General features: G+C 31.1%; 1 protein-coding gene across 5 annotated transcripts; it reads right to left on the bottom strand.

Moving 5' to 3' along the window:
* Positions 1-6: 6 nt before the first annotated feature.
* On the bottom strand, positions 7-27,146 carry LOC111029697. Of its 5 annotated transcripts, XM_022308815.1 has the most exons (9): positions 26,902-27,146; positions 22,788-22,950; positions 18,498-18,625; positions 16,134-16,427; positions 8,650-8,991; positions 1,994-2,095; positions 1,667-1,786; positions 692-769; positions 358-552 (listed from the first exon to the last, which is right to left on the bottom strand). In XM_022308815.1, the coding sequence occupies exons 3-9, from the start codon at positions 18,612-18,614 to the stop codon at positions 358-360; spliced, it is 1,248 nt and encodes a 415-aa protein (XP_022164507.1). In that variant the 5' UTR covers positions 18,615-18,625; positions 22,788-22,950; positions 26,902-27,146. The 5 variants fall into 5 exon arrangements, with proteins under 5 accessions (XP_022164510.1, XP_022164509.1, XP_022164507.1 ...); XM_022308818.1 differs by lacking the exon at positions 22,788-22,950 and having other exon boundaries at positions 7-552; positions 8,650-8,988; XM_022308814.1 differs by lacking the exon at positions 22,788-22,950.

The following is a 27,146-nucleotide window of genomic DNA, read 5'->3' as shown; positions in this document are numbered from 1 at the left end:
TATAATATATTTTTTTATATTAAACCATTATTCATAATAAATAAATTATAATAAGCTTGACAAATTAAAATAAATACATAAATATTCTAATTGAGAGTTCGTCCTGATTTCGAAACGCCACTGCTGGTTTTACTTTACTTATCTTTAGTAGCGTTTTAAAACCAGGACCAACGTACACAATAATAAATTAAATATCTCTTACAGGCTATATCTTAAGGAAACATAATGAAAATAAAATTATACTTTTAAACGTATATAATTTGACTTTCTAGGACGCAGATGACAGATTTTTCTTTCGTGTGACAGACGACGCGGTTGAGCATTTATATAGTTGTTGATAAATACTTGCGTATCGGCTCACAGCAAAACGTCTAAGTCTATGGACTTGTCGCCGTAAATGTAATCGAACACTGTCTGTTCAATAGTATCGTCTTCCAAGTTCTGTGAGCTTCTCATCGATCGTTCGGACGTCACCATGTTGTCTTCACCAAATTCTTCTGCCGTGTAACGGTCTCTGATATCCTTCATTATACATGACTCCAACTTTTTATGCTATATTATCGAACATAATAGTATTATTGAGTTTAAAAAATGTATTATAATAAGTATTCATTTTGTTGGATGTATATTATTCGGTCTAAGAATAATATACAATTAATGAACAATATTATGTTAAAACGCATTCACTTACTTTATAGCATTTGAAAAAGAACATTGGTCGCACTAACTCTTTGGCGAACTTGTCTTTTCTCTCATCCGGTACGCACATCTGTAGACATATACAAATACGATTATGAAACGTTACTTACTAAAAAGAAGACACTGGAAGCAACGCATATCACATAAGATAGTTCATTCAAGTAAAAAAATATAAAATCTTTAAAAGTATAAAATATTGGTTTTTTAATTAATAAATATTGTGTATGTATACCTATTACCTACATAGTAACTAAATATAAATGTAGGTATGTCTAGTTGAAAAAATGTTAAGAATGCATTGAGTGGCTTATTATTCTATAGCAGCGGTTCTCATACTTTTTTGTTCGCGGAGCTTTTATGTTACTAAAAAAAAATTACGGAGCCCCCAAAATTCAGAAATGTCTATTTGAGACAACAATAGTTCATAGAAAATTATGTCGATTATAAAAAAATATGTGGATTTATAAATAGTTGACAGTTTTAAACTTTAAAATAATACATATTGGTACGGTCCAAATAATAATGAATACAAGTATAAAAATTAAAAATGTAACTAAGAAATATAATAACAATTTAATAATTTGAATTTAATTAATACAAATAATATATGGGAGCCACGGAGCCCCTAGATTACTCTCGCGGAGCCCCAGGGCTCAGCGGAACACAGTTGTAGAACCGCTGTTCTATAGTAATGTTTTGTATGCGTACTTTTTAAATTTTAATATCAGTATGCACCTAGATACCTAGGTGTGGTTGTACATTATTGAATACCTACCTATATCATTGTATGAAATGAAAGAAACAGAAAACTTAAGTTGGTACACTTCTTAACAGAAAAATAATTAATAAACGTATTCTAATTAATGTTGAACAATTTCGAAATGAATTCGAAACATTTTAACATAAGCGTAACCTATAGAAAGGTACATAGAAATGTCTAATCGTTTCACAAAGAGTTTAATATTACCGAAAACTTCTTGCAATATGTAATGCCGTCGACCATGTCTTGTTTAAGCTCTTCGGATATCGGTAGCCTCATCACCCTGTCGTTCATGTTTTCGTAGTCTGGTTCCATGTTTTGGTTGAGCTGTATATAAAAATTCATATTCAACCAAGAACTATCTTAGAAAATTTAAAATATTAGAAATTCATTTTTTTTTTTTTAATTTTAAGAACAAAAAATTTAAATATTTCTTGTATTTTCTAAAGGTACCCTAGGTATTGCAGCCTTGTTCGCCATGAAATAATGACAAAAAAAATGAACATCCTTGGCAATAGATTAATAGACACTTACATAACCAAGTTCCTGCATGACGCACGTGACGTTTCGGATCTTGCCGGTCATCTTGGCAGCCATCGTGTCCATCTGATTGCGGACGTCAAAACCTCCGACTCTCTGCAAAAGCCAAGTTATCTAATTAATTGCGATGGAAAGTATAAGTGGATATAACCATTTTAAAGACACGCGGGTGGATCACCGCGGCGTGTATACGTTATTGACTTATTCGGTGGAGATAATCCTAGTACGCGTCGATTTAAATACCAGCTTTATACGAGGACTTCGATTATAGATCGATCGATACAACCTATAACTTATATATTATACTCACATCAATGTACAATGTACATATTAGGCGGATATCAGGCCCCGGTTTAATAGGCACATTGTCGCTTCACCTATTCAAACTATTGCCGCAACTAGAAAATTACTACGTGTTGTATCTGTAGGTACGCATATTGGTAATGAAATCCTTAACCATATCTATAGTCGTTGAAGTCTCGTTTTGCACGTAGACATGGGTACATCGTTTTGGTGGTTACCATTTCAAATTAACCTTATTAACCTCAAAACATCATCGCTATATTATGATTTATATTTAGGCATGTCGTAAACGACGCCCGTGACACTTTTAAGCATTTTCAGAGCTGGCTGTGGTGTCATTATTGTAAAAGGAACGCGACCGCGATTTCCCTCAGGATCCGGCAAAACGTGATGACAAAACCGTCGACGGATTATTTAGGTTCTGCCCCGTTATTCAACGTATCTACGTTATTATTATTTGTATCTGCGAAGACTACATCGATGTGACCTACCTACCGGCCTTCGTAGTAAGTAGTAATTATTAATAAATATTTTATATTGCATACTTAATATTGTAATTACCGAGCCCTTATCCATTTGAAAAGTATGTAATAGACCGTTATTTTTAGTACGTAAACTATTTTAAAGTAGAATATTTCGTATTTCGATTACAATACTTAAACATTTTACGTTAACATTTTTAGAAAAATCATTTTTCATTAAAACACGTAGGTTCTCATCTGATAACCCAATTTTGATACCGCCACAGGGTACACCCTAAATGTTGTAACATTTTAAGTACCTATTCGAAAATATCGTCTTTAATGACACTTAAAAATTCCGAAAAATAGAATGATTTGAAAATCGGAATTTGAAGATATGCATAATTTAAACATGAAAATGGGGTGAGCATGGTTGAAAATACACCTTGTTTTTGTATAGGCGTTTTATTTGATAGGATTGATGTTATATTTAGATAGGTAAAGTAGATACTTATATATGTACTCGACCTAGATCGAAACTGAAATTTATTTGTTATACCGCTTTTTCTAGAACCAGTTCTCATAAAGTCAAGTGTCCCACCCGGCATAAGTTAATACCCACATTAGAAATACGTCCCGAACCATAACAATCCAAGCGCATATAAAGGTGCCTACCGCCGATGTACCACTATTACATGTATAATAATAATAATAATAATAATATAAACGTGCGTACGATATCACCGTAAACTTATTAACCTACTGCGCCGTGTGTCCGATGTATATCTTTAGTACCTACGTATGTTTGGTCCGTTTCATAATAATAACAATAATGATAATTTACCGTATGGCTGTCTCTAGTGATGTCTACTGCAATGTCCGTCTTGTATATTATTATTGTTTACGGTGGACTGTGGCCGTGTCTTGTATCTTATACCGCGCGAGTCGTGTGCGACTGTGTGTAATATGGGAGACTTGGTTTGTTTTTTGTCGTCGTGCGACAGTGTATATGTAGGTATTATAATATTATATTGAAAAGCATTTCCAGTCACGTTTCCAGTCGTAATTTTTTTTATTGTTTAACCGGCGTCCAGCAATTATTCAACTGCAATCCGGTAAATGTGCGCGAGTATTATATTAATATTGTACTATTAACGTTTCATTATGCACGTATAATAAGTAGACAACAGTGTTAAGAAATACGACCATCTGCAGAGGCACAAAGCATAATAATATTATATAGCGCGTATAAAATACATATATATATATATATATATATATATCTGTGCCGCTGTGCTGTGCCTATGTTATACTTACAACGAATCTCTCTGTCAAGGGAATCCGAGGGAATTTTTTTAATGAGGCGCAAACAATTGCTGATTATTATATGCGTATTTATACTTTTTAAATTATATTTTTAGATAAATATGGGTTAGGTTATATTCATTAACTAATGGAAATAATCATTTTAAAACAGTCTCTATTTTCTACTTCTTGCGCTCTCAATGATATTTATCTCCGTTGATATTTTGTTTCTCATCAATATTTTTCAAATAACATTAATTTCCCCCTACTTTACTTAGTGGTGGGAGGGGTAGTTGTTTTCCTTCATTTAACCCAGGTAAATTATAGATGAGCACCGAAAAAATGTGCGGCATAAGAGGGCATAATATATTGTGCAGATATAACCAAATGGCATTCATTTCATCGGATTAGCTTATCATTTATATCTATTATATTATACGGTTATACAGAGTCAGAAGATCACACTGTACTACGAAAGTATATACGCACGCGTGTCTGTACTATATATAAATATATATTATAATGTATTATATTACTTAAACGTGTACATGGTATAAATCTAATATATATATATATATATAAATTCATAATAATGCCTATATGATCTTATGTATATAATAACGGTATAGAATTTGTGCTGGCGGCGCGTGAATGTGTGTATCCCAATATCGTTATAAAGTCCACCGATCGCAAAACGGTCGCTTAGCATAATACAATATATTGGTATAATATTCAGTATACACACACATACCATTTATTACTGTATTTAACGCTATACACGGTCACGATTTATAGGATTTATTATTGTGTAGGTACATTGTACATGTATATATTCGTATGGGTAATTAATACACGTATAATATAATATACTTAACAGTATTTTCCCGGTCATGTTTTACCCCATAATCCATATTTATATATATATATGTTGAAAATACTGTTGAGTATATTAATACACGCTATATAGATATCTTTAAGCGAGGCGCATAGTTCGCCGTCCGTTTCTTGTACACCTGAAATCCCCTTATACCTTAACACATAATATTAAAATATATAATTGTATAAGCATTAAACAACATTATATCATGCTGACGGAATCCGCGAGATCGCTGGGATTTGAACGATTTTCGACTACCGACGCAGTTATTTGTACAGTTGTTTTATAGTCGTATATACGCAAATTATATGCATATAGTATAATATTCTGTACCTATTAGTGCACGAGCAATTGAATATAGTTTGTAAAAAAACAAATTTGACTGACGTCTTGTATTTCGAGCTGACTAGTAGGTATATTGGGTTAGTGATATTTTTTGTTAGTAGTTTTTATAGACTTAAATTGTTTTGTCCGGCTCCAGAGCCTTTTTTGTAACATTCGTTTTAGCGTGACTGATCGCATTCAAATCCACCTGTTCGATTATTATATTTCACTGTCAGATATCGTCGATGACTTATAATTTGCACATGCTTATGATAGGTAAGATGTATAGACTAGCTGTACACGACACACACACCATACCCACATTTCGCTCTTATACCTAATAATAAAAATGAAGTGATTAAATATATTCTAGAGTTATGATTTGAGTTGTTTCGTCGTTTTTTATTTGATTCAATTTATGAAATCTGTTTTCGTCAAGTGCAGTTTTTAGTTAAGGAATTATAAAAAATCCCATAAAGGAATGACAAGTGTACAGAACCATTTTTTTGTCTAAAATTGACGAGATGAAAGATAGGATGCGCTGATGTGTTGTACGTCAAATTTATTATTCTCATTATTTGTTTGGCAATCAAATAAATTATTTAATTCCTATTCTTTTGAACAAACCTCGTATGTAAGTAAATATATATATATAGACATATATGCATATTAAAATTTCAGAACAGGTGAGAGTTTCGGTCTCATGCATTTGTCGTGTCTAAGCAGTAAAAACTTAAAAGGTCATTCGCCCAAATATGAATTGTCTCCAAACGAAGCGTATAAAAATAGCTCATAGTATAAAAATAATTGTATTTTGTATTATATTATCTGTCTTAGTAATCGTTTGATTCGTTCAGCTTATCCTTTTATTTATTAGTTTAAAATCCACATTCTGATAACGCGATTGTTATTGTATCACACGCATGACCGGTAAATGGGCAACACGCTGGTCAAGTTGTATATGAGACCCGTTCATTATTTATATACTTATATGGATGGCTATATGCTATAAGCGAATTGTGAATGTATAATGATACAAAAAAACAGGTCAAAATGCACACTACAAAAATTATGGTAAATTTATGTGGCCATCTTGTAACTACTTGAAATAATCGTTTTTCAAAAATCGGATTTAAAAAAAAAATGGAGTACAAAAGTGAAAATGTATTAAATACATATAGGGTATAATGGTTTTAATACACTTCATGTTATAATATTGTTTTTGTATAAATTATATTTTATATTTTCGATTGCACGCTATTACCGTATACAATTATTTGGTTTAGTAAACATTGACTTTACTTAGGTACCTACTCAAAAAAATATTTGAGTAGATTCCAATATTATGTGGATATTTTGTATAAACATTAGAAAAACATAAATATTTCTTCCATATAATTCAACCATTTCACTGGAATAGTTTACTATATAGTTGAATTATATAAAGTATATGGCCAAGCGTAAAAGGTTAATAAAATATTTTTAAAGTTATGAAAATTAAAAAAGTTGTCGGTGACAGGTAGAAGATATTATAATTTGATTTATAGGTATTTATATTTTGATATATGCAATATAATATGAATGATTATTACTCATTACTCATTAGTAATTAATTTATTATGGTATTATGGTTATTGATTTATTTACTCTAATTACAAATTGTAAAATGTATTAAATTAACTTTTAGCTCGACATTAAATAATGCAGATAAATGTATATTGTATTTAGGTAGTATACAATATTAGGTATTAATAAATTAAAAATTACATCAAGTTCAAGTTAATTTTTAAACTATCTATATGTAATTATTAAATTTGTCTAATTGTACAGGTTGCGCACATGCATGTAATTTATAAATCGTATGCACACTTTAAGTTTATTATTTGAAATGTCACTCCAATTGGCTATATTATAATATATTATACTATATTACCTTCATATTGTGTAAAAGTAACTTCAGTACAAAATTAGTTTGTTTAGTAGGATGGTAAATGATAATGGTAAGTCACTGAACTGTAACTAACTTAAAAAATGTTTATCTATATTAAAACTGGAGCGAATTATCCAAGTCGTATCTCAGGAATTAGAACAACTCAAATGGTACACCATTCAGCGGATCGCAAGTTTAATGTGTGTAGGTACAATTATAATATAAACATATGTACCTATTACTTGGATAACCTTTGAACTCTATAATATTGGTAAAAGTAATATCATATTATTATCAGTTTACTTTATGGGTTTCCTGCAGATTTCACGATTAAAATTTGCATTCAATGAAAGTGCAGGAGATTCATCGAAGGAAAATCGTATATTATGATGCCGTACAATTCGAATATATTGTTTACTGGAAAATGTAGATGTAGTATATTATGAAATGTGAAAAAAAGTGTTTATAAACTTGATACGAAGTATAATAAATTACCACGAATATATTATTGAATGTTTATATTATTATAATATTATATAGTCCGTTAGTCCAACTTTATAAAGAGTAAAATGATTTTTTTTTTTGACAAACTGCACTTAGTAATAGTGAATAAGTATGTATTGACTCAGATTTGTCATTAACGACATGTACAGTCGTATAGACCTCGTAATTCGTATGGGCAGACTTGGGATTCGATGTTTGGTTATAATTTATTATAAACACTGTAATGTAAGTATGTATAATAGCCAAATAAAGTCCTCCATATTTTCGACAAATTTTATTTTATTACTTACAGTATTTATTGCAACTACGGACTGTGTTGTATAAAAACTTACCGATATTAAATCAATAATCGTCTAACAGATCTAATTGGTGGACGGTATAACACATAAGCATGGGCGTATGTAAGGGGGGGGGGGGGGTTCAAACACCCCCCGAAATTAAATAAAACAATCTTGAGCTTTTTGTGAATTTGTTCGAGAATATTGTTACCTCGCATATTATTTAGGATTTAGACAAAAAACCCCTCCGAAAATATTTACTACCTACGCCCACGCACATAAGTAACTGTAGGTGATACGGAGGGATTTTTTCATCACAAACTATAGGTTATATGTTATATCTTAGAAAATACTTCAGAGTTTTTTCAATTATTATTGTTCAAACTGCTTTTATGAGAATCTATTACAAAACAAAAATAAAAATGTAGAATTTCCTATATAATATAAAAAGGTAATATAGGTAATTCTACATTTTTATATTTTATGTAGGTACCAATATGATAAGTGGTTAAAATTTAAAAACTCCTCGTAGGTATACATTTATTTTCCTCTAAGGTATTACAACCTCGCGGTAGACGATGTAAGACAGTCTCTCTGTATGTGCAGTAACACTTAATATACATGCCACCAAGGCGCCGACCCTAAGTTATTATCGCTGGTGAACTTACCGAAGTCCGGTGCGTGGGGTAGAACGGTTGATAGTACGGCTGGTACATTTGACCGGCGGCCATCATGGGGTATGGTCCAGGGTAGGGCTGTTGCGGGACGGTGGATATTCTCGGCAGGTACATGTCGTTGCCCGCGTTTTGCGCCGCGTTTGGCGGGTAGAATAGAGCGTTGGTCATGTACGACGGCTGTTGGTCCAAGAACGCCGAGGACGATCCCGAAGTCCACGGTTTGATGTACTGCTGTTGTGGTTGCTGCAGTTGTTGTTGTGGTTGTGGTTGGAGATGCGAAGCTGATGCCACAGATGCCGACGGAGAGTACGACTGGTGAGAAGACTGTTGCTGCTAAAACACACCGTGTGAGAGGTATTAGTAAATATATATACTCAATGTAAGTCGTCTACGTTAAAGTAATACTATATTAATATATATATATATATTAATATTATATTAATAATATATAATATTAATATAATATTTATATATTTATAAATAGGCTATACAAAATACGGTACATAGGTAGACATGGTAATATGGTATAAAATTCTATAAAACCGTAGACCGTAGAAATGATCTATATATAATATATACGATATTGATGGTTGTAAAACCGTTTTATTTTATTTCTTTAAACAATATTACTCACGCGTGCGTATTTCGTGGTTAATATGAATACACGATAATAATAATATACTTATTACTTAGGTATATACACGTAGACGTAGGTACAATATGTATTTACATCGACCGAGTGCATGTTGCATACGAACAATTTGGTATGCGTGGTGGGGAGGATACTACTTGCATCCAAAACTATGCTTAGTCAAAACTAAAAATTTTTCGTTTCATATTATCGCTGCATACAGACGATATTTGCATGAATATTTTAGATAAACGTTCATTGTTCATATTACTGCAGTTTTTGCAAAGTTTCAAAAACCTCTTAACTTCCGAGACATAAATTAGTAAGGTGTACGTTTTATTTCTACATTTAATGTTACGGGTGATAATAGTATTATATTATTTTTATAAATTTCTAGCTGTACGCCTATACAATCCTACTTTTCCTGTGAACAAAATGGACACTTTATGTGTCTCGGTTTTAGTGTGGCTAAGTTCTGCACGGGTAAATGGGCGTCGGTATATACATGCTTTTGTCATTTGACAGAGATGCGAGCAATCTACCTGTGGTATGGATTGGATATATTGCTTGATTTATTTTCAAAACTACCTAATCTCTAAACATTCCTGAAAACTTTAAAAACAATTTGAAATTGTTTTCAAAATCAGTCGAGTAGATTTTGAGTAGGTATTTAAGTTACATACATTAATTTATATGTACATATAGATTATGTCAAGGTCTCTTTACGGATGTGTCCGTGGCCAGTCCTATATACATATTGATAGACAAAAAATTATTCAACTATCGTAAGCCTAAACAAAAATTCATATGAAAGCCAGAGCAACCCTATATGGCAGCCTTTAGTGATTGAAAAACATAGTGCTATGAACACTCCCCGATTCTCAAGCAATTTGTTTGCAAAATTTGTTGCCAATTGCAGGTTCAGTATAGTTTCCATGTCTACAAACCCCCGACAAACGTACATTCATTTGTATATAAAACATAGATCGATAAATCATCGCAATCCAGATAAATCAATAACCATGATAGTTTGTCGTACTGTCATCGCCTCTAAAGAGTTGGTACAATATCATGCGTATTTGATTGGATATAATATAGGAATACTGCAGGCTGTAGGTATTTTTTATGGGTAATCCGTTACTGTTTAATCATTTAAAACAGGGTTCGAGTCGAAAAAAACAAAATTCTACTGCGGGCTTGTAAGCGTCACACCTACGGATTGAACGCCCGATGTGGGGTTATCGTATAGAAATACCACCTACGAGTCATTTAAAATACGACCGCGGTCTGCTCAGGTAACCGTCTTGCAGATCGATGCCAAAAGGAAACGAGCCCTGCTTCATGGGACCCTGGTACGAATCGTGCGGTGTCGCTGAGGTGACACATACTGTATACGGAAATTATTATTTTCTCGCGTGGAAGGGATGCGCCCGGCACGCTCATGCGCGGAATAAAGATGACGACGACGACGCCGGCGGCAAGGCGGGCGGGCGGGCGGGCGAAACGCTACGGTTGCATAATGTTATTTGAATAAATAATATTTATATTATATTGATGAGCAATCATAACGCGTGTACTGTAAATAGAAACGCGAGCGTAGTTACGTCGGTTATAATATTATGATTGACAGTTTCACGTTGTTATATACTAACTAAACTCTTCACGCTCGGCTCCGATACCGATGATACGACGCGAATCAGCAGACCGTTGTAAGCACTCTAATTTTTCCAAAATATTATCGTGATTTCTTTTTTTTTTGATTTTTTTCTGAGAAATAATAAAATTGATATTCTAACGTTACTAAATTCGGTCTGCGTGATGAAAATCAAAAGGCAAAGTGAACAAAACGGAATTCGACATTTGTAACGTCTATTTCTCATTTGACTCTGCGTGCACTGGTGAAATACTAAACAAGGCATAATAAGCGCATTCGAATTATTATTATATATATTTTATACAACATAGTACCTAACGAAAAAACCTAAAAAGAAATGATATTATTATCCATATGGACTTCGGATATTTTTGTTTGTAGTCTTTCCTTTTATACCGTAGGTAATAATTGTAATTTTCCACTTGTATATTATTCGACAAGCATATTATACGTCATATTATGCTATAATATATTATACATTATAGTTGCCAGTAAACCAAAATTCGCAGACCAACAGTAAAAATCGTGTTATTTATTTGGTTCCTTACATCTACCTACTAGACTTACAATAACAGTGTTGTGTTTTACAGAAAAAAACAGTTGCCTTATTATTTTTATTTTCTCGGGTAGATACTAGATATAAAATCATAAATAAATACATATTTATTTTAATATTATATTAATTATTTGACATCGTTTTAATATTAAATTTTCGCATTTGGCCCTTTGATAACACCATTTAAGTTGTATTTTATACGTTATATGTTATACATAATTAATTTTAATAAGGCATTGAAGAAATTTAAATATTTTTCTTCATTGTCATATTGAATTGCACTTATTAAGAATAAAATAAGTCATAATAATTATAAGTATGCTAAACAGACAGACGGCACCTACAAAATTAACATCATTAAAATAAACTGCTGCTATTTAATATCACTTATAACTAGATATAGTCAGTATAACGACAAAGAATCGATATTGACCTAATAATAATATTTTATGGAAACATAAACATTTCTTGAGGTTAAAGAGTTTTCATACAATACTAATGGATAAATTATGGATAAGTTGGTGTGACAATTGAATGAAAAAGCTGATAACGTGTTTTTTTTATGTATATAATTGCAGACTAAAGTACAAAACAGAATATTTTATAAATATTTATGTTAAGAATAAACATAAAAGAAACACGCAACTCCATTTAAAATAATTCCTTCAGACAGTACCTACCTATATTTTTAATTTTATACTCCCAAGAAAGAATGTTCTTTTTAAATTGTATTCTGAATATTTATATAAGTGGTATGTAACATATTAAAATAGCAAATATTAAACCAACGTTTCCCCAGCATTCTGCTTCCTTGGCTCTTATCTTAACTCATATAAATATTGTATCTGTCCTTAGATTGAAATTACCAACAGGGGTAGCAATTTAAAATAGAAAAATAGATAATTTTGAAAAATAATGTATTAGGTCTTCAAATAATATAATAAAACTTCAAAATCAAAAACATAGACTGAGAAAGTGGTTACCTCAGGTAAAAAGCCACCACATACATGAAATACCATGCATAATATGCACTACGCAGTATTGCAGTGTAAAATCTTTCTAAATCTAAAATTATAGGTAGGAATGTCTATTAATATCTTTGAATTTTTAAAATTTTTTTTTTGGTACTACTCGTATAAATTATTATTTATGATGAGGATTTAAAATTAAAATTAAACTTATAGTCTCCTTACATAAAATAGACATAACAAATTTGAATTTAGTAGAATCAATTTTGTGTTATTACTTATTTGAACTTTAAAGTGAGAACATTACATGAAGTACCTCTACGAGGCTTTTATTGATATTTAAATTTTAAAATAAGTTTGAGACTATATGAAAAAGATTACAATTTTCAAATGCCCATTACCCGTTATATCAAATAATATAAATATTAATAATAGTATAAGAGACGGCTTAGATAATATTATTATTATCTTTAACTAGGTTATTACCTTTATGTATAGGTTTATATTTTATATATTTAAAATTGTATGGAAGTAATGAGTATGTAAAATATTACAATATTTAAAAATTATCATTGTATCAGAGACAATTTGAAATATCGTAAAATAGCATAGGTACGTCAAGTAGTGGAGGAGTTAGGGTTTAGATAGCGTTTAGACTCCCGATTAGTTCGTGTTTGTTTTTTTGCAGCATTCTTTAGCCGTCGCTTTTGTTACAAACATAGTGATTCTTTAGCCTGTGGTACCACTTACCACTGGTACGTCATCGGTCGATCGACTAGTACTTTTGATCATTTGACGTTTACCGACTTTTTGTCGATCATATTAATTGTTTGTCAGGTGACGAGGTGACGGGTCGAATGTCATTCACACTGAATATCATTTTCTATTTGATCTCGCCGCCCATGGATCGAACCACTTTCCAACACGAACGAAAGGTACAAATTCGCGTTAGAGCACAAAATATATGTAACACACCTCTCAGGCGGAGATAATACGTCGTGTGGGGTGGGCGTCAAAAAAAACATTTAATATCTATATTATTGTTAAGTGTTGTAACTTGTAATTTAAAATCGAAATCTATAATATTATAATATTATTATAGCCACTCATAATAATTTAGATAGGAATACAAATTGAAAATATAATATTCTTGAAGTTTTAGAATAATGAGTTTTATTTTTACCTTTGTAATGATTATTATTTTGCTATTATTTCTATACGCCCACTACTAGCACACATTTTACTATGCGAAACGACTTCCTGTTAATTTGTCATGACACATTATGCCCCTGACTCCTTATTAATGTCCGCACTCGATGATAAAAATAAAAACTACATTTATTTATATTATACACAAGTACCTATATAATTACGCGATGTATCATTAAATATGAAGTATACATGTTTTTTTCAGTTTTGGTTCCACTATCGATATAAGCTTTCCACCTCATTAAACGTAATACTATGGTTTATATTTTGTCATACTATGGTTTATCAGGATTGTAAAATAGATTCCAAAACATTAAGACTTGATAGTATATAGTAATGAGTTATGTTTTTAGGTATATTATGTACCCTTGATTAGTGTACTTAACTGTTCAAATATTTATACATGTAATAACTTTCAGTTGTCACTCAGATCTATGCGCGTTTTAAATTTGTATAGTTTAGTTTTTAAACTTTTATCAACTGCTAAGTGCCACTAATAGGTGGCTCCATATATCAACTCAACTTCATTGTGTGTTTTTCTCTCATCTTACATATATTATTGTACTGAAATGTATAGATTGTATATTTCTTGTAAAAACAAAGCAAAAACTTTTATCAACAATTTTTAATTTAAAAATAAAAAAAAACAGTTCCATACATCTACCGGTTATCTGAATGAATGTCTATTGTAAATAAAAACAATAGTTTTTTTAATCATTTAATTACAATTTGAAAATACATTATAGTATATTATATTTGACACTGATTTGTTGTGGCTCTAAAAATGTATTACTATTAGGCGAATTTAATTTTGTAGATTAATTTATATTTTTACAATATTGATAGACCTTATGTCATAATGAATATTATAGATTATAGTTTAAAATACGGAAATTTATGAATAATTTGAGGGACATACAGTTATAAATAATTTTATTATATTCAAAAAGTGATCAAAAACAATTGTAGAGGTTACTTATACAAAATAAGTGACGAAGTTAACCATGTACGCATTTGCAAATGGTCGATATAATATGAACGTAATTGTGTCGAATATCAATGTGTCGATATAGTCACAAGAAATTGGAATACAAACCATTGACGTTAATCGCGATTTCATCGACCGAATTATAATAATATATTAATTTGTGTCGTCCGCTCACATTTTTTTTTCTGCGTATCCGTCCTGGTAATTAATTAATTCATTTTACCGTTATGGACATCGAACAAGATTCTAATTGATCGAAATGCTATCGCAGGAGTGCAGGACACTACCTATACCTACCGATGAACGGAAAATCCGCGAAGTACAATCGACCAATGACCTTCGACGAAGCAGACACAAATCTGGCTGCCTGTCGGCCACCGAGACGAACGAGCAGAATAAGATGACGGATTTCAACGGTAAGCGAACCTATTTAACTGAACGTCTGAACTACTGCGTGTTTAATCAATGAAACAGTATAAAGTGTCAGAATAACGTGATTCACGCTTATATATGAGCATCGATCGACCGAAACGTGGTTGGAAATCTATGACTCAGTATGTAGGTAGATGCAGCACTGCAGCAGTAGGTATGAATATGTTTTTACCTCATCTCTAACCGACTGAGCAAACCTTTTAAGTGTAACTTTAGAAAAGTAGTATATTATACAGCATTTAAACGAACATTTATTGTATTGTTATTATATCGTTCACCAACAACGGACGAACGAGGATCAGTATGTATAGTAATGAAAAATCATAAGACATCATTTTTGTTGTTGTATATTTAGTTACTTTTGTTTAAACGCCGAGTAAATTTTTAACGAAATAGGAAACATCAATGTTTTTTGAATAATCGTGTGTTAGAAGTTCGAAAGTCTAATGGTTTAAAAAATGTACAAATGTACAAAAGTGTTGGTACGCCACAGAATTTACTGCAGCGTTGACTAACTCAGAATAAGTTGTGTTGGTAAATTCTGTTGATAAACTATGCTGCAAGTACACGAAAAACTATTGTTATAAGTCGTCGTATTTCATTCTGTAGTTCAAAGAGTAGAACGACTATATTGGTTCTCAACTTGTCAACTTTCAAATTCTATTTGTCTCAACAAATTTTATTCATTTAGATTTTTAATACCACATTATACACTTCTATATTTCTTCTATCGTCTTATTTGGGTGTGCTTATATTGTATTCCTGTATATTAGTTAAGTGGTTCTCAAAGTTTTTTTTTACATAATTGATGGTCCGCGCAACTATAAAGAGGTTGGGAACCCGCTATTTTAGATGATTCATTATTATAAACATTTTTTGTAATTATCTATAGGTGAAAATGTGAAAATGTCAAATAAAAAATGATTAATATTATACTTTTTAACTTTATCTATAAAGATTAAAACGGAATAGGTAAGTATGTGTATGTATTCAGATGTCGATCATTCAATTTTTTTAAGAAAAATATCGTTACTCACCAGGTGCTTGTTGTATCCGGCCAGAATTGCTTGCTGAAGTTTCGTTATGTCGATGCCACTAGGCTGCGTCTTGCTGAATGACGTCTCCTCTTGAGGCTTGGCCTGGTGCTGATTCTGTTGGTGGTGAGCGCTGCTGAATTCGTGTATGCTTGACGGCGACGCGGCCAGTTTCAAAGAGCCCATGTTGGGCGTAGGTACACTCATGGGCATGTTGCCGTTGCACTTGGCCGTGGCTATTTTCATTTCTTTCCGCACTTCTTTCACTACTTCCGGCCCGAAACAGTTCTCGTACACCTGATGATATTATAATATTATAATATTATATATTGCAATACACTCCCCCAAGAATCGACGCGCATATCAGAACTCAGAAAAGGCATTAGTATTTAGTGTTAATATAGTATATCCTGTATATATGTATATTATAAATAGTAATAATACATATTTTAGATACTGCTCTGTTTTTGAGCTAGAGAAGTTGTGCCATTTTGAAGACAATATTAATTATATTGTGTATTATGCAGCTCAAATTTGGAAGAAAAAAATCGTCATTTATAATGATGACTTTTAATAATTGATTCTGTATCGATTTACCAGCGTGTTTAGAACTTAGAACTCTTGTATGTATTGATAATTAACATATTATGTTTAACGAGATTTAAATATTTAAAGAAAAACACCTGCATGAGAAGGTTGGTCCGTACACTTTTCGCTCTCACAGAGTATATAATCATGTACCTATATAATATATTTTGATAATTATAGGCGCTTGAATGTTCTGGGCGTTTTCCGAATCCTAAATGCTGATTATTTCACGCTTGTAACCGCACGATGGATTTTCAACGATTAAAACTGTTTACACGGTTTTAAGTTTTAGAAAAAAAACGAAGAATATTCATAAATAATTACTATATTTTTCTATGGTCTTTTTGGATCATTGGTCAGTAGGTACTCCTAAATTACCTATAATAGGTAATATATAATGAAAACGATATTGCTTCATATCATGTACGTAATTTCTTTAATATCTATATAATTATATGATATTGCCTATGAGGTGATATATTATGTACAAAAGGGGTGTTGGAGCTTGAATACTTATTTTTAATTTTTAGTATTTTAGTAACTATTGGCTTAGATGATTTTATGAGTTTTCTATTTGTTTTTATACTATAACATTATATTGAAATTTGAAAGTTGCATATGGACTAGGTTTAGAAAAAAAAAATTCTGCAAGTATTTTTGAAATTTATATTTTTCTTACCAGAAATAAATAAAATACAATTAATTGAATACCAATAAAATGAAATAGAATATTATAACTGCAAGAATAAGAGGAAGGCGTGTGTATCATAAACTTCGTATAATATATCTATTAGGTATTTACTGTTATATAGGTACTTTGATATTATATACAATAGCTGAATAGCCAATAGACCGGTTATAATAACTATTGAACAATTTAAAAAATGAAAATCTTTGTTGAACGCAAAACAATTACTCGGCAAAGTATTTTTATAATAATTTATCCCCACATATTTATCGTTTATGTTATTAAAAAAAAAAATAACATAAATAATATTTATTTTATTCAACCTCACTCAAAACTGTAATAATAATAATAATTTACTATTCGGGAAATATTTATTTGCCTTATACTTATAAACTATAGTGTTTATTAACATTATAATTTATAATACTATACGTAATATATACCTATACACATAAGTATACTCCACACAAATATAAAATGAATGCGTTCTGGGTTTCAGTTATAAATAATTATTAATTTCACAATGGTATCGAATGTAGGTACATATTTTAACTTTTAAATTAGTTTGCTAGAGCTTCAGAGAGAAACTGGTTATAAGAGCTATGGAATTTTATTATTTGTTTTTATATCGGATGGCTATGTACTAATATGAGGACAAAAATTATATAGGTATCTAATTTTTTACGTCAAACGTATAGTAGTATTCCACAATTATTTCTTTTAATTTACTATTTAACTTCACGTTTTAGGCAGACAACCGTACACTATTCACAGCAAATATAACAAACAGTTGTTTATACGGTACAGCCACGAAGATAACGTCAGTATGTCACACGTGTGAAATACTTGAAATAGAAAAAAAAATATTGTTATTATTCGTCGAACCATGTAATAATAATAATTGCTCGTTTAATATTATGTGCGGACTGTGAAAGTAACCGTTTTGTTTTACTTTTTCCGCCACTGTTCTGATCCTATATGTCATATTTTGCAACACACATGTAATAAAATGTATATAAATATGCATCATATACATGTGATAATATTACGTGTATATAGGTGTATATAAAAATATAATATATATGTCATACCTTCATCATGGCGTATTTTTTTATGAACTTATCGTCGCCGGATGTGAACGCCAAGTTCCCGTTTATGCGTAGCGCGCTAATAAGCGCAACAATCCGGAACATGTCCATGTACTTCATGATGATACACTCTGGAAAACAAACAACAATTGTTATTCGAGTGTATTATCTCATAATGCGTTGTAAGCGCACTATTGTTTGAACTCTATAAGATCACAATGAGTTCAAAAATAATTAATTTACTGATACTGAACTGCAAGCGAAACGCATTTGGAATTGTGATGTAGCGTGCAGATATCTCGCCGCTCTTGTAACTGTAAAAACTACGATATTTGTTTTAATTTTAAATACCGTAATATTTTTTTTTACCCAAGCGGCGATTATCTTCTTTACACTTAATTCAATTTACTCGTGTTAATTTAGTAATTAAAATATTTGCAGGCACTTATAGTTGTAAAATATTAATCATTTATCATACAATGCGTTGTGAGAGAAAAGCCTAAAGGTACGTATATCTTATGTATTTTATCATCCACTAGAGAGCATGTACCACGAACGAGTACCTAGTAAATTAACGGTGGAAAAAAGTTTTAATTGTTTTATAATTAAACAATGATGAGTGGGATAAAGTAGTGGTTGTGGAATCGTCTCACGTTAGCAGCTGCTAACCCTATAGGGTACCCTAAGTCTAAAAGTTCCGATGCAAATCGAGAGTACATCGTATTATAGTTGTATAGATTGGTATTTCAATCTACTTTCAATGATGTGGTTCAGTCTTCTGCAGTGGTTGTATAATAATATAATATCATATTATAATAGTAACTATACAATATATAGTGATCAACTCAATAAAATATGTGATGAAAAACAAAAACATGTTCAAATATTTTTTTTAATATAGAATTTCGCCCGCGATATAGTATTATGACTGTATTGTACTATAATATAATTATGAATAACCCTCAATCTTTTACAAAAATACGTTCGATTTGCTCAATGTGCAGCTCACATATTATATTGGGCACGAAATTTGCAAAATATTAAATCATATATATTACAATAGATTATTATGTATTATTTCAGCGACGTCTGTTTGTCATTTTCACTGTTTCCCGTTATACCCATATAAACGTGAATTCAGATCACAATTCAGTGTGACGATCAGCGTGGTATATCAGGTCGTGGCAAAACGTTAATATAATAATAATATGGTACAATAATTTACAACTCGGTCGCGTGAATCACTCGCAGTTGCGGTGTTATGGTAGAGAAAATTTTCGCCAACCATTTGCCACAGCGACGGCCGCACGCACTGCCCCTATATACGGTAATGTCGGTCGCATTTATTTTATTATATTGTTACCTACTATTATTTTTCGTTTTTATTTAGAGGCAATTCGTGTGCGGAGGTATTTCTCAGCTTATAATAACTGCAGATAGTAATTTATTATAATATAATTTAACACGTTGACATAGGAGTTAGGTTAGTGTACGGTCTGAGTACCGCCAAAAAAGTTTGCAGAGTCTGTCAAGTATATTTTTATGTTAAGTTGTTTTAAATACTTTTTTGTTAAATACGTAAACGTTTAAATGTGTTATAAATTACGATAATATTAAAATTTCTAGACGTGAAAACATGTCGGTCAAAAACTGAAAACAGGTTTTATTGATAAACTAAAATACCCATTAATTAATTTATGTACAGGTGACATCCCATTTGGGTATTAATACAGTGATAAGATACAAATATACAATATGAAATAATTAAAAATATTATATTGTAATTTAAATAATTAAATAGCATATCAAAACTAAAATCAAAATTATCATATGAATTACAATGGATTTAAGTTTTAAAATACTGCACACCGGATTAAAGATAATAATATAGTACATAATATTAAATATTATTTTGAAAAGTGTGGGGGACAAACGTTTGGTTATTTCAGGTACACACTCTAATTTATTAACTAATCCAACTTTCAAAGGATTTAATAGAAGCAACAAAATTCAAATGACTTAACGTATCCTAAGGAATAATCGTAATAATTCTGGGTTATTATTAAAATATCCATCAGAAAAATGCCTTCCAGCATCCTGCAAATAATTGACTAAAGTGATATTTCGTATGGCTGTCAGGCTGATTATTATTTTTTGTGTGATCAAACAATATATTTTCTTAAAATTTCATTCTTTTTAGTATGAGGCGCAAGTGTGGATAGTCAATAATACGGCACACTTCACTCCCCATTGGGGATAATAAAGTAATAATAATAGGTAATTATGCTACTGCACAAGGGTTGGTTTATAAGCAAAAACCTATAACAAATATTTTTTTTTAGTTGGCGCGTCATAATTGTGTCTCGGACATGTGACGTGTTCGAAGCCGTTTTTTCCGCACCTTATTCATTGATGTTTACTAAAATACGTATTGTCTTACGAAAATATATCATTATATTTTGTGTTCGTTTGCAAATGCATCGCGCCGTCGCCTCCGTGAATTTTGCACAAATTTCGCGAACCGCGCGCCGAGTGGATGGGACCCTGGTATTCGTTTGAGCCGCGAGTGACACAACGTCCGACACCGGAGGGACACGGCCGTCCGTCGCGAATAGGTCAGGGTCGCCGAGGGCGGAGTGTGGCGTCTCTGTCGTCGGGTAGGTCGCGTGGCCGATCGTTTTTCGTTCCTACCAAATAATAATATTTACCCGGCGGCGCCGCACGCGCTATTCCGTCGCCGAATAATTATAATAATAATAATAATTTCATCGTTGTTATTATCAACACAAACCATCGCACACACGCTATAGGTGCCTATAATAATAATACTTTTGCGATAAACCGCGAGTAATAGCCACGTGCATCGTTTCCACCCGAAAATCACACCGTCTACACACGATCAATCCTGCACTGGAAATAGTTTTGTGTAGGTTTGAGTCGGTCGTACTGCTTGAAATGTTTAAACCGAATTTTATTATAATATGTGATAAAATCATATTTTAGGAGTAATGTTGGGTATATAGTCGATTCCACCGCCAAAGTTAATACACCGCGACGGTCTACTGCACGTCGACAAAATATTCAATTTTGAAAAAAAAAAAATGTAATATGATTCCAACACAACAAGCTTAGAATAGTAGTACCTATTTAACTTACCTATACGTTACATATTTCCCGTTTTATCGTTATTAAGTAAATCTATAGCAATTATTATAAATTTATAGCATTCAACCCTGCGACTTCATTATTCCCGAGCTTTTCTATCCGTATAGATAAAATAATATAATAATTTGAATACTACACTTATCAGTAGTTTGAATAAAATTGACGAGAGTGCTACGAGAGTACCTATGTAGTAGCTATATTGAGTTCTAAATGAACACTGTCTTGTCTAGTGACTAGATAAAATAAACTTCGGGGACGGCGGAAGAAGGACGGATGGTTAAGGTGTATGTTCTGAGTCCATTTTTTTTATATATTATAATTTATAATTAGTATAGGCCCTTAGTAATGACAATACATTATTTCAGTAAAATAATATTTATTATCAAACAATATATGTACAACAATAATGTATAGGTTTTACTACTGGGTTAGGTAGTATTTTATAGTATTCTCAATACTAGTGGTCTAGAGGCTAGACCTGGGGGAGGTTCCGTGTAAATTAAAAGTTTCTTGTTGAATAGATTGAATTAAACATAGATGCAGGCATGTGAGTTAAAAAAAGAAATAAATATTTATTTTTTCGTTAGTGTAAGTTAATTAAAATTAGATTAATAAAATATAATCAATGGGTAAATATTTTTTCTTATTATAACATAATAATAACAGAAGACCCCCTCTCCCAGAAGATATTCCGAAAATCACCACTGCTCGGTATGATAAAAGTATGAAATAAAAAATATGTTACTTTATCCGTAGGTAGTAAAAATGTCACTCAGTCCACTGCAGGTGTCGTTTTATTATAACTCTTGAGCAAAGTAAAACCATCCACGCGTGACGTTTTCCAAACGATTAGGCTCGCAAAGCGACGATGATATGTGTGGTTATAATTTATTCAAGCGACGCGTATGGCGGATGATGTTAATTGTTATATACCAAGGTAGGACATTTTAGTTTTTGATATTATACTGAATATTAACGTGTGCAGAACCGCGTGGAGTCGTCGGTCATAACTATTCGCAGTCGCCGATGACCGCGATTTCATTACCTACCGTCTGTTGCGGTTGGCATAGTAATATTATTATTTTTATAATATACTATATTATCACAATATATACCTAATATACTTACCACAAAAACCCAACGGAGGAGTTAACTTTATAATGGACGTGCGTCAGTTTCGTCTGTTCTGCGATGGAAGTACGTGCCGTTATTATGTTATGGTTTCACGTGTATGCGGATATGCGTTCGAATAGTTTTGAAATTATAGGTATGATTATAAATTATTGTGTACCTATATAATAGAGGATAATATTATTTGTTTTATCTCCAGATTCTTTTATTATAGGTAAATTGTATAGTATTAGTGCATTCATTCCGAATTATAACAATTATTATTATGATATTCATGTGTATATTATTTGGGTCATAAATCTGGGCTCTAAAAGCGTGCTCGGGTAATGTACAATTCTGATGGTTGGGAGCCAGGTAGGAGCCGGGAGGGATTAGTTTATTCCTCGAGAGTAATAAAAAAAAGTTAATTATTTGTTGGACTTTAATATTCAACCATAAAAAGGTCCCGATAAAGGTAAGCCTGACATATAACTGATACACACAGGTTAGGTTCGCCGGTAGGAGTCAGGAGTGACCCATATACAGCTGAAAATGTTTGTATTTATTTTAATACCCTTCTTATTCAATGGAAAATAATTTCAGGAGGGTAAAAATGTAATACGATCCTGTGTATTATTCATATAGACGAATGCTTAGAAGCCATCGATGGTATTTTCTCTATTCATATTGCGATTATGTCAACGTGTAACATATTTCTGTCAATCTAGATATTTTCCAATAAATAAGTACTACTGCTCCTTACTACTACTAAATAATATATTTATATGTGTATGTGTCTATATATATATGTATATGTATATAACTATATAAGTATATTTATTTATATATAATAAATTGTATTATTTATTATATAGGAATTTTGTGTACCAATAGTGATGTACATATGTATCTAATATTAAAATAATAATAATAATAGTAATAATAAAATTAGTGTGACACCTTTATTTCTTACGTTGTTTTTTTTCTATTATCTATTCAAAAACAGCCAATTCGAATCTGGTGTAATTATAACGACAAATAACAACGATAACAAACTTTTTACGTTTTCATTCGGTTGAATGATTTATATTTTATGGTACTATAACGCTCAATAATAATTTCACACCATTTTTAAAACGATTTAAAAACAATCTTGTATAGTATAATATATAATAAATTATTAAAATATCTTCCATAGTTAACGCCTCATTGGGTATGTTATTTTAGTCGAAAAATTGAACTTTATTAATATTTATGAATTATTGTTTTAGTAATATTGTATTCTTATAATAACCTGTCTGCTTTTTATGTTTCTTTACATCGTGTCTTTGATATCTATTCTATGTATATTAGATTAATTTTTAAGCATTTTTAACAATTTAATATGCATAAGTGTATATAGAAGATTAGTACCTATAATTTTAGTTTATACATTGATGAAATCTGCATTGGTACAACATTGTTACTACTAATAGATTTTTCCTGGATTAGTCACTTATTTTCTTTTTTCTGTCTTCACTTGTATTAAAATATAATATTACAAATGATTATTCCGAAAGTGCACAAATTAGATTCACGCCACTTATCGAATAAGTTTTGCTGGTTAAGTTATTCTTGACATATATTTCTAAATCATTTGTAGACCACCCAGAAGAATTCAGTCGAGAAACATATATTTATATGCTTGTATATGTATCGTATAATATGTATGAAGTATTATGGACAGCCTCATTGTTAATGTGAACATATGATAATGTATTATCCTTTACAATATGATTCGATATACATATATCATATTTTATATTAAGTTTATCCCATAAAACATTATAGCTATTCGTTCAAATTATGTAGAAAGTTTCATTGGAATATTACAGTAAATATTAAAACTTAATAAAGAATCTGGTTCAGTATAGTTGAAAATTAAATATTTTTTAAATAGAAAAACGCATTACTTGGGTAGTTGAGTTAAATTATAACTTTAAATGGGTAATTATAACATTTATAAGTTATTCTACAAGTTGAGAGAACTCTTCAAAACTCAACATAAATAAACTCTATAATAATTATTGTATAACCCGAGTATGGAGGGCTCAGATAGAAGTATTATAAAGATATTAAGAATATCATTTTTAATTAGCAAATTATCTTACTAAGTTGGTAAAATTATATTATCATGAAAATAAAATGTTAATAATTATCAACTATCAAACGTGTGTCCACTTATCATTGTTGAAAATTGATCACATCATAAACTGCGTTCTTAAATGTAAAGATTTTTGTCTATATAAACTAATATATTATATTTATGCCTTATATGGTGGTGGATATCCAAATTTTCAAGTTTGAATCCATGTTTGCTACACGGTCTATATAAGTGTAACCGTAACGGTCTAAACAAAAATTGTATTAATGACTCGAAGTGTGTCTGCCGAAAAAATTAACTCTGACACTTTCGAAATTATGGGAGAACAACGTATAGATACATGATAGTTTTAGAACATTAATAATAGAGAAAATAAAATGTATGACATTTTTAAGTAATCTTGTATTCATGTCTATAAGACGTATGTATAGCTAGGTAATACGTTTTCACACATTAATAACACACTATAGGCTATAATAATTTAATCGAATCCGTTTCCGTTATGTGAACAGATCATGTAGTTTGTCGGACAAAAGAAACACGTTAATATAATATTATGTTGTGATGGAAATTTGACATGTATGAATCATTTGATTGAGATTGTTACGCTTGGAATACCTGACCGTCCTGACCACTCCTGGTATTATATTAATTCGAATAATAAGTAAGTATAGGCATACACGTTCGTAATCATTCATCAGGTCTTCACATTTTGAATACAATAATATGGTTGTATAAATTATTACCTGTTTTCTAAGAATAATGCGATCTATTTCGATCGCCAGTCGTCTCGAACAACGAGTTTAAATTTCGTTTATTAACATACTTAATCGGTACTGTAAACATTTTTAAAGACAATAGCTGTGAACAGTAATTATTACAACTGATACAATCAATTAGTGACTCTAGCGGTCCACGACGACCTTATGTTTCCTCGTAATGGTTAGGTTTTCTCACTACATCGGTAAAACGGAAACATTGTGTGTATTTAAACTAACGGAAGTAAACAAGTAAAACTCGGTCAAATTTAATTTTAAAAACTAAAATGTCGTCGTGATGGTTTAATATATTACCAATAGTATTCTAACGATTCTTGCGTATTCAGATAAATCTCTGATTTTAATAGCCTCTATTGATATAACTGCGACCTAGTTCAATTTTGTTTATTTTACGTGCCCATATAAATCCAAACAAAAGTGTTTGTCCGGTATTCAATTTTCTTAATCGAACGGTCAGTTACATTTATACCTAGTTAAATTGATCACGTTTTGTATTTAGCGACGGTATTAATTGTATGCTTTGTATAAGGTAATCGAGTTTACAACAGAAAATAATTTTTGAATTCAAAAAACTAAATCGACATTAATGAACATCATAATACAATATAGAAATATAGATATTAAAATTATGCAACCTTATTCAATTACAACTTGATAATAACTTAGAAATAAATCCTATAAGATTAATAATTTTATTTTACCTGGAAAACATTAGATCTCCACTATTATAGCGTTAAGTTTGGTTTGTATTATATAGTATACACCTATATACAGTATTACATGATTATTATTTGTGTTTAGAATATTTTAATACATTTAATATTTATTATTTTTCGCAAATTTTAAAAGTACCTACATTAGTTAATTGCAGGCTAGTACCTATTTACAAAACTACAAGAAGTAGTGACTAATATACGAACAATAAAAATAGTTATTAGTAGTTGAAGTTTAAATACTGATAAGGATAACCATTATTTTTCCTATTGTCAGAAAATATCCATACATTTTTACCCGCCACTAAAAAGTTTCAAATGTTTAAAAAAATTTAAAAAAACAAAATTATAATATAATATAGTGATGATCTGCTGACCAGAATCACGGATTACCAGATATAGAATTTTATTGTAGACGCAAGCACACCCTGTGATGTGTAGGCGAGTCGGCTGTTTAATACAAATACAAATAATAATAATACGAAACAAACACTTACGTACGAAGAGAGATCGAGGATCGTGAGAGTCCTGCTTGCCCGCGGAAAAAGGAACGATCTCGAATCTATCTCGCTGAAAACCGGGCACTGGCTTCCTCTCCTCTCGAGCGTTTAATATAATATAAAATTATGTCGACTGTAAATATATTATATTTTTTTTCAACTTCCTCCGTTTATGCGGCCGGAAAAAATATGTATATCGGACCAGCGACACAACAGCACTGTGGCGTGTTCTGTGGACGGAC

This window comes from Myzus persicae, unplaced genomic scaffold (genome assembly GCF_001856785.1).
Source record: "Myzus persicae strain clone G006 unplaced genomic scaffold, MPER_G0061.0, whole genome shotgun sequence".
Classification (NCBI taxonomy): Eukaryota; Metazoa; Arthropoda; class Insecta; order Hemiptera; family Aphididae; genus Myzus; species Myzus persicae.
This window is presented reverse-complemented; position numbering and strand designations above follow the sequence as displayed.